This window comes from Mus caroli, chromosome 1 (assembly GCF_900094665.2).
Source record: "Mus caroli chromosome 1, CAROLI_EIJ_v1.1, whole genome shotgun sequence".
NCBI lineage: Eukaryota > Metazoa > Chordata > Mammalia > Rodentia > Muridae > Mus > Mus caroli.
This window is the reverse complement of record NC_034570.1, coordinates 149,443,871-149,454,065: the sequence shown is the minus strand read 5'-3', so window position 1 is coordinate 149,454,065 and position 10,195 is coordinate 149,443,871. Positions and strand designations below refer to the sequence as shown.

The 10,195-nt window shown below is 38.8% G+C and overlaps 1 protein-coding gene across 1 annotated transcript in view; it reads left to right on the top strand.

The window, feature by feature from the left end:
* The window catches only part of Pappa2 (pappalysin 2), a 235,288-nt gene that overhangs the window by 127,320 nt on the left and 97,773 nt on the right, over positions 1-10,195 (top strand). The window contains exons 12-13 of the mRNA XM_021175322.2: positions 6,278-6,413; positions 6,603-6,810. Of these exons, the coding sequence (XP_021030981.1) occupies positions 6,278-6,413; positions 6,603-6,810 (344 nt within the window). The remainder of the gene's footprint in view (positions 1-6,277; positions 6,414-6,602; positions 6,811-10,195) is intronic.

Genomic DNA, 10,195 nt, shown 5'->3' with positions numbered 1-10,195 from the left:
GATAGATAGATATAGATATAGATATAGATATAGATATAGATATAGATATAGATATAGATATAGATATAGATATAGATATAGATATAGATATAGATAGATAGAGCGAGCGAGAGAGAGCTCTTTTGTGAAATTTAGGTTTTAGATAAACAGCAATCAATATTTTCATGTTTTATTTGGCAATACTAAAACAAAAGTATTGTGTATCAGATATTTAAGTTAAGCAGACATCTTATATCTTGGTTGGTTGTTTTTTTCTAAATCTTATAACTCTCCAGTTATTATTTTAATTAGTGAGAAACTGATCACTTATTTAGAAATTCTTTCAATCATCCCGGAAGCTGTCCACATTCCATAATTTTACTGAACAAAAAAAGTACATGTATGAAAGGCACTGAGTCTGATTACAACTTGAATATTTAATTAGAGTAAAGTTCATGGGATCCTATGTGTGACTATGTACTGGTGATCTGACTTTGAGTTTACCCTAGAAATACAGCAATTAGTTAGTAGATGCCTTAGCAATTGGAAGAACACATGCACTCCAATGAACGATATTGTTACTTCTGTTGTTGGTTTTAGCCCATCGAGTAACTTCATGTGAACTTGCCATCTCTCTGGGCATCAGGTTTCTTTTGAAAGTTCTTTTAAATGAGGTATTTACATGATTCTTTACAACTTTGCACTTGCATGTGAACTTTTACAAGGAGACAGATGAGCAAATAGGATGGATGATTTAACATCCTGAACTAGTAACATTTAAGGGTAAGGACAGAGCCATCAATGGCTATCTTCAGAGCTTCATCCCATGAAGAATGCTGGTTATACCCATAAGTCCTGTTTAAAATGTGGAATCTCAGTTCTGCTAGCTGAGGAGTCGATTTCTAGTGAGGTTCCTCTGCAGTTTGCATACAGGTAGCACTTTGAAAATCACTGCTACAAAGTATTGTTATCTCAGCATTGAGTGAAATAGTTGATGCTCGCTATGATTCCAGTCTACTTCCAATTCAACAATTAGAAACAAGTAGAAACTCGCTAACAGGATTTTCTGCTTAATAGGACAGACAATTTTCTGAAGAACATTGGGATTACTTCTCTATGCATAATGGAAGTTTATGAAAAGTAATTGTCTTCAGAGGACAAAACTTTCAGTTGCTAGGGACATTAACATGTGTGGATTCCGGCATTCCTTAGGAGTCATGTGAGAACAGAGATGACTAAGATTTTCAGTTCCTTTAAAGCTAACCTAGTACACTGAAAGGGAATCCCACCTTCCAGGGGCCAAAACTTTACTTCTCCTTTCTATTTGATTGTTACTAAGCTAGAATTTGGTTGCTTTTATATGGAAATATTTGCTTGTCCCAAGCAGGGCAACTTCACATACTTTAAGCTCTCTAAGCATCCGAGACATTGTTTCTAATGCAGAGTGGACACTTGTACAGCTAGGTAATACTCTCTCAGGTCCCCTCACTTTTGCATTTGGTTTCCAAGAGAGGACCATCTCTAACTCTATTCCATAAGGACTGTTTTTATCTGAATCCCGTAACACTTTTCCTCATTTTCAAACACCCTCTTTGGTGGAATATTCGCTGGTGTTCAGACTCTGAGAAAAAAAATTTACATGCATAAAGGTTACTATTGTTGATGTTAGTGTGTAGGGGAGTAAAATAACTAGGGTTAGTCTGTAGGTGTGGTACAAAAATAGTACCATAATTCTCTGAAAGCTGGGATGGCCCTTTAGAATAACTTCAATCCACTATTCAGTTTTATGAAAATATTACTTGACATGGGTTTCCTGCCCCCTCTGCATCACACACCAAGAAAGTAGCATGGGCCTGTATGAGAAGGTCACCAAAAGGGCAATTTCTGGAGAGAGCTCATTTTGTTCTGAGTGCCACAGTCATGAAAGAGGTGATGTGGGAGACACATCACAGCTGTGCTTAATACAGATGTGGTTCTGGCCCTTTCTGCTCCTCCCTTGAGGTTTCAGGAACTCTTCTAACAGACTCTTCATAGACTTGGCCTTGTCTATAATGAACTTGAGGAAATGATCTAGAAGGAAGTGACCTGGTCACCTTGACTAGGTTCTAGCTTTTCTCACTGACTTGCCAAAGCCTACATTTTTAAAAGTCTAGCCATGAAGCCCTGAAAGCAATCACACATAAGGGTAAGTTGGTGTGATTCTTATAGAAAAAGCAGCATACACATTCACAGTGGCTCTAGACTTTATTTTACAGTAGACAACAAAAGCAGTACATGGTCTTGATTCCGATCAGTACCAAGATAAACAGGAGCTGAGATGTGAGAAGAAAGCCTACTAGACTCAAAAGTCCTATCTTCATTTGGAGTTGCATTCTAAATCTGGAGACAATCTGGAAAACTCAGTGGGTAGAGTTTAGTCATCAAATAAGCTCCCTTCCTCCATTAGCTATCATGAAAAGAGCCTTTGTAATTTGGAGTTAATCTCTTCCTTGTCAAAACTTTTGATGACAAGATTATTAGATTGGCTCACCCAAAGTCATGAACATTTGGTAATTTTTCACCTACAAAAGCACACAGGATTTAGTTAAAATTAAAAGTAATTTTATTCTGAGTTTTGATGGTCATTTAAAAGAGCTTTTACTTGGGGTAAACCCTTGTTTCCAATACAACAATCAAATCTTGATGTACTAAGAATATAATCTTTAACATCTCCTGTAGGAATAAAAGCCTGCTGAGTTTGATGAGGACTCCAGCAAAACATGTCCTCATGCTGTACCAATAGCATGTTTTTCCTGACCTATGATATCCATTTTCCCCTCTGGAAAAGTGCCATGGAGGGATAAAGAGGAAATGGGGGTAGGAGAGAGCCAGGGATTAACCAAAAGCATTTTAAATATGATTATTTTTAAGTTTGTGGCATAGTTTCAGGGTCTATGATCCAGTGAACACCACAAAGGCTGACTTAAATGTTGAATCACTTGGCCTGAGTACGGAGTGCATCCGTGCCCAGCGGGCAATCTGGAGATGGATTCTACACCTCAAATAGCTCAGCATTAAAGACATTCTGTACCAATCTTACTCTTTAGCAGTCAGAGATTGAGGTCCAACTTGGGAGTACATATACAGTCACTGAATAAAAAGCAGCTACATTTTCTCTCTCTCTCTCTCTCTCTCTCTCTCTCTCTCTCTCTCTCTCTGTGTGTGTGTGTGTGTGTCTGTTTGTCTGTCTTTCCCTCTCATGAATATCTGCCTATATCTGTCACAAGCCTGTCTCAGCTTTCTCTCTGTCATGCTCTACCCACCCATCTCTTCTCTCTTTCCTGTCACTCCCATCCATCTGTTTATCTATGTATTATTTATCTACTTAACTATATATCATTATCATATCTATCTGCACATATGCTGTATGGTCTATTTGCTCTGTTTTCTCTTTGTTCCAATGTTCTTTGTGACAAATTCTTTTGTTAAAGTGTCTTCAAATTTCAAAATTGTTTCTCCCTCTCTCCCTCTGTTCAAAAGTGAGTCTTGACTTCTCTTTACCTAAACCTAGACTGGTAATTAGTACATGTGGAGATTCAGACTGGTCTCTGCTACTGAGGTGCAAAGAGTTCTGAGATAAAATGTTTGCTCTTTGTGCTTCTAGTTGCTGCTGAGGATTATACTCAGACTTTATTTGAAAATTAAACTGGCCTATCTTTCCTATTAAAGGAAATACACAAGATTCAGCAACCATACCTCATCCAATCTTGTTTCTCTACTTTGTGTAAACCTAACAGTGTGCCACTTATAAGTCTCACCTGTGGTTTTCCTGCTTGATCTGTGGCCTGGGAGTCCTGCTCTAACCTCTCCCTACAAATCACAACACAGAGATACTGACACAGAACAGACTAGAAGTTCCAGAGTAATTTGGTATTCAAACCAGAAGTCTATGTTGTCAAGAGACACAAAGTGCATTGGAAGGTTTGGGTGTGGATCCTCAGGACAGAAGAGCCCACACCTATCATAAATCCTACCTCTGCTACCTACTTTGGCATTTGTGGAAGACTGAGCTGCCCTGTGTTTTACTGCAGCCAGCTTGATCTTCAGTACTGAGGCCTTCTCTTTGGACTCTTAATTCTGGCTCAGGAAAAGAGCTGTCTCCCAGGCTCAGGTCTCTACTGTGGTACATGGGAAGGAAGAGGCTATGGGGAGTTCCCAGGAGGCTTTGATGTCATTTGCTGCTGGGGTCAAGAGCTTTGAGCTAGACTTTGAATGTGTTTTATGTCTAGCCCTTGGCCATTCATGGATAGAAGACTTCATTTTAGAAGCTGTAACCTATGGGTCTGGGTGTTTTTGAAGTTATGAAGGAATATTTATTACTTCAAAGAAGGGAAATGAAAAGAGAGTGGGGGAGACATTGTGTAAAGAGTGTGGTTGGACCTTCCCGCAAAGGTGGAAAGGACGAAGGGAGAGAGCTGTGCTGCCCTAACCACTGAAAATCGTAAAATAACCCTAATTAAGCCAGTAGTTCAAATGAACACTATAAGCATGCTGCCAGGACTCAGGAAATCCCAGTCTGTGGACAAGAAAGAATTCTTGTTAAAATGGAAAACATGTTTTACTCTTTTAGCCACTTCAGAGGAGGTCTCTACCAATTAGGTGAGCAATGCTCTATACCGGAACTACATCATGCTTAGAAGCCAAGAAAAAGCCACAATGGTCATCCCTGAAGACATGTTTACAAGTAACAATATACATACTGAACATGTTACACACACACACACACACACACACACACACACACGAGTGTCTAAGAAAAAGTGCTATTACAGAATCTGAATATATATATATATATATATATATATATATAAAATCATTAATCTATATGCGATGATTTATATATGCAATTAATAGAAAAGAGAGACCTTGAATTTGAAAAATAGCCAGGAGGGGTATATGAGAGTGTTTGGAGGGAGAAAAGAAAAGGAGGAATTGTAATTATATGATCTCAAAAATTAAAAGATATCCCCCTTTTTTTTTAAGTGCACAACAATCTTTGTAAGTTCATTATAAAAGGAATGGAATGTCTACATAGCAGAGGGAAAGTTTAGGTATAATTCTTAATAGAAATTAGAAGTGAAAGGCTATTATTGTACAGTCTTGCAGTCTGTCACCTCGGAGTTTTTCTTGCTTCAGTTTGACTTGTTTTTAAGCAGGGGGCAGGAATCTAACTTTGAGACACAAAGAAAACTGCACAAGAAGTCTGTCAAGTTTTAAACCTCAGAGGCAACAGATTCTATAATAGCATCTTTCTTAGTCACTGCTTTATTGATGTAAGGTAATGCCATGACCAAGGCAACTGTTGTAAAAGAAAGCATTTAATTCGGAGCTTACTTAGAGTCTTAGAAGTTTGGTCCATTATCCTCATGGTACAGGTCATGGTGGCATGCAGGCAAGGTGCTGGAGAAGTAGCTGATCTCCAGGTAGAGAGAGGGCAGGTAGGCAGGCCAGGGGGAGGGAGGGATGGGAAAGTGGGGCAGAGAATGTGGCTGGCACTCTGGTGACTAAGCATTCAAATGTAAGAGCTTATGAGGCCATTCTTATTCAAACCCAAGCTTCTCTCCCACATCATAGTTTCCTGGTAAAGGAGAAGTTATGAGAAAGGGTATAGGAAGCAGAGAGGGGGGAGGATAACTACGATATATGGTCTGATCTTCATATAGATCAGAAGGAATTAGTTTGTTTACCTATGTTCTGGCTTATTGGTAATCTTGTCTACTCCCTCCCTTTAATGTAGAAGGGGACTGATTAATATAGAGATGACGATTGTCTCTGCTAAAACCCTCTGTAGAAATTTAAAAAGATAACTCCAAGCCAGACATGATATTTTTTCCTATACTCCTAGTACTTGAAAGATAGAGGCAGTACAATCAGGAGTTCGAGATCATGCTTCAGTAAGTAGTGAATTTGAGCCCAGTCTGGTCTACATAAGATGTTTTCTCAAAAACAAACAAACAAACAAACAAACAAATAAACACATAAGCAAACAAAACCGAGTTGTAGTGAATAAAGGAACAGCACTAAGCAGTTTTGAGGAAGGATGCTCCACAGGTGCTGATGATGTTCTTTCATCTCATGGAGCTCATCCTGATGCTTGCTGTCACCTTGGATCCCGCTGTGCTTACTCTGTGGTGTTTTCCATTGCAAAGCACAAAGTTCTTACTTTCAAAGAACTACTCTAGAATTATAGAGATAAGATAGGCACATACCTTGCTTGTCTAGGGAAACAGTGGTTCATACTGTGTGTGCTTACTCCTAGGTGTGTTTCAATAGGCCAGGGGTTGCAGTGGCAATTTTCCTTTTCTTGGCATCGGATGGCGTGAACCCTGGGGAGCATCAGCAGGCAACAGTGACCCTTTACCTGATTGATGCCAGTGGAAGCAACCACTCTCTTGGTGAGTTGAGAATTATTTCTTTAACACCACTAGCACCTATTCCACTAGGCTCAGGCGTCGGTTTGATATTGACATCTGAAAGTGTTTGTGGTATTGTATATGACACATAGCTATAGGGAGGGTAAGCAGGTGCTGCCACGTTCTAAGCGAATGGCTCAGAGTAGTATTCTTTACCTTATTTCTCCTCAGGAACCTATGGACTGTCGTGTCAACAAAATCCACTGGTTATCAATGTGAGCCATCCTGTGAATGTCTACCCCCAACATACCTCCTCCATGCTGCTGAATTTTTCATCCCCACTGGTGGGCATCTCAGCAGTGGCTCTAAGGACATCCTCCCAGACCAGTTCTTCAGCCCCCAGTAACTGCATCCCAGAGCAAAATTATGAGGGAAAGAGGTACAAAGCTAGCTTTTCTCTCTTTTCTCCAAGTGCCCTTGTGACTACACTGTATTGTTATTATTTATGCTCATAGTGATATACAGTGGTTACTTAATCACTAGCTGAAAGGATGATTTAAGAACTATCAAAAAGTCCTGAGAACCAGGCAAAAACAATATATAGAAGTCTAATTTGGGCTTTTCATATATTTTCTTCTTTTCTTAGTTGAGTATAATGTTTTTGTGCATATGTAACATCTTTACAAGGTTTTAATCTCTTTTTCACATATAAAGTCAATGACTTTAAACCAACATTGTTATTTAAACTGCCAAAAGTTTTGTGCCAAAAACTCAGTGTTCTCTTAGCAATCTATATTTATTTACTTGTTCCCACCTGGACAGTGTATGTATCAAATTTAAGAATTACTTTCTAAGGCATATCACATGATCACAAGACCACATATGGACATTAGAAATTGATCAGCTACATGTGCCTCTCAGAGATACATTTATGATTGTCATCATCTAGATAGATGAGGATCCCTGGACTCTTAGCAGCAGTTAGAAGAAGGGTTATACTTTAAAATATTCCTGAACCTAGTTTTGGAAGTAGGGAACACTTTAAATTAAACAATCTGTGCTGCAGGTAGGATAGAATGATACTTTCAGTGATCTAATAGATCATTGGAACCAAAGAGTAACAGAAACATTTCCTCAGAGAGCAAGGTGAGTCCACTTGCTAGGTGATCCAGAACCTAATCACAAAATCTAGTGTTGTAAGCAACGTTCCATCATGTACCTGAGTGCCACCACATCCATCCCAGGTATATTAGAAACCTTTCCTAAGAGTGATGCAGCGTACATAATACTAGTAGAATATATTGGTTTTCTACTGATCTATAGCAAACCACACCAAAATGTAGTGATTCAACATCTTGATATGACATGGTTTCTGAGGGTGACAAGTCTAGTTGCAGCTCAGAGATCTGTCATAGGCTTAGGCTCACTTTGGAGGGTGTGATTGAGCTGTTGACCAAAGTGATTCAAAGGAAGTTGGGGAATTCACTTTGAAGTCTGTCACTGTGACAACTGGTAGCCTCAGATAAGCTACAGGCAATAGATATGAGCAGTGGGCTATCACATGTAAGTATGACTCAGTTTAATCCATGGAAGACTCTCCACAAACTGTTTGAGTGTATTAGATATGGTAGCTATTGAGCCAACAGAAGAAGAGGTCCCAGGGATGATGGATACTTGAGACATTTCCCAAGAGGGAAGCCCCAGTCATTTTCATAACATAATAGTAGGAATGGCTGTTGACTACTTCTGAAATGTTTGATGCAATAGTCAGAGTCAATGAGTCTACCCATGATTTCATATAAAAACACAGACCCCTGCGGAAATCTGAGAGACCATCTACTATATGTAGTGGTTGTGGCTTGTGTTAATTGATCAGTAACTAGATGCCGGATATTGTGCTAAGTGTCAGAAAGCAGAACAGAGTGAGAGACAGTGTAGATATTGGGAATTTTATCATTAGCTAATTCATCTATAGCTTTTATACCTTCTTAGAAGATACCTTCAGATCTTCACACTAAATGCACACTATTAAAATGTCATAGTATTTCATAATTATCACCTAGACCTCAATTATTTTCGAGCTATTTTCCATATTGCCTCTATGTCTGGCCTTAAGCCACACAGCATTTCTTTCACGTCCTCGAATCATGTGTTCTCAATGAGTCTGTGCACATAATGTTCCTACTCTTTTGACTGTCATCCAGTCCTTGCCATTTCAAACTGCATCATCAGGACTACCATCTTGTGAAGCTCTGTCAAGCTTCTTCACTCTTTTCTTAGGTCAGTTGTACCAAAGTGGCCACCACACTGTGTGGTATTGATTTCTTTAATGCATGTTCATTCACATTGAATTCTGGGCTTCCTGTAGTGGAAATCCTACTAAGTATTTGTTAGTGCCTAGCAGGGAACCTGACACATAGTAGGTATAAATTTATGTTGCATGGCAGTTGTTAGGAAGACTCTTGGGAAATGTCTCAAGTATCCATCATCCCTGGGACCTCTTCTTCTGTTGGCTCAATAGCTACCATATCTAATACACTCAAACAGTTTGTGGAGAGTCTTCCATGGATTAAACTGAGTCATACTTACATGTGATAGCCCACTGCTCATATCTATTGCCTGTAGCTTATGGAGCAGAACTGAACAAGAAAACAACAAAGAAAAGTAGAAGTCTCAGCCTCTGTAAACACGAAGGATCTGAATTGCCCTCTGCATCATAGCTGTGAAAGTTCAAGAAGGAAGCTAATTAATTGTGATCCCTGCTGCTGGTTCTTCATGTATTTTCATGTGGCACTGTGAGAAAAACAAGTTTTATATGCGTGCATGCAAGCCAGTGGAAATAGGACCTGATTCTCCAGTTTACACTGAGTACATCTGGAATGCATAAACATTTCCAAACCACATGTGACTGACAGGAGCCATGAAAATTGGCTTTTTCTTTCACAGCCAGCAGATCAGTACAATATAGTACATTTTTATACACAGGACACATAAGGAATCTCATGTATTTTTCTCATGAATATATTTCAAATGTGAATTCTTATGCACTTACAAAATAGAAGTCTTTGGTGGCAATATCACATCAATCATTGTTGTATGTGTAAACACCTTATAAAATGAAACCCTCAGATTCTATATATTGTGAAAAAGGAATTTCTGGCTACTTCCTTAGGCCTTATGACCCAATTCCATTAAAATTTAGGTGGATAAAGGGAGAGTTGGCATATACCTGGTGATATAAGCTATGTTATCCATTTTGTATTTAACTATTAATAAGCATCTCTCCTAGAATTGTATAACTTGTTTTCTAACTTGATTGATTCATAGAATCTCAGCTGAAAGCCAAAAATGCTGCATCTGGCTCAATGGTGACATTAGTATTTTTTCTTTGTCCAAAGTAATTTTTCCTTGCATTCCACTGAAATCCTAACAATACAGGAAAAAAAAAAAGCCAAAACAAAACAACAACCAAAAAAACAAAACTGAACAAACCAAACCAAACCAAAACAAAACATGAAATGCTGATAAAAAAGAAAACTCAAATGTTGCCCTGAAAGTCTGGTTGTAAGAAGTATAGTGGAGTTAAATTAAGAAACATCATTTGAAGGCAAGTCATATGCTTGTTAGAGTCTTAAAGAATCAACAAGAGGGTGGGTGTAGGATGGAGTTTACCTGGTATAGTGCTGGTCTGTCATCAATGAGACTAAGTTTTATTCCTCGCACTGTATATGAAGGGCATGGTAACATAAGCCTGTAAGCCTAGCTGAGGGAAGGTAGAAGCAGAAGGGTCATCAATATCATTGTCAGCTACACAGTAAGTTCCA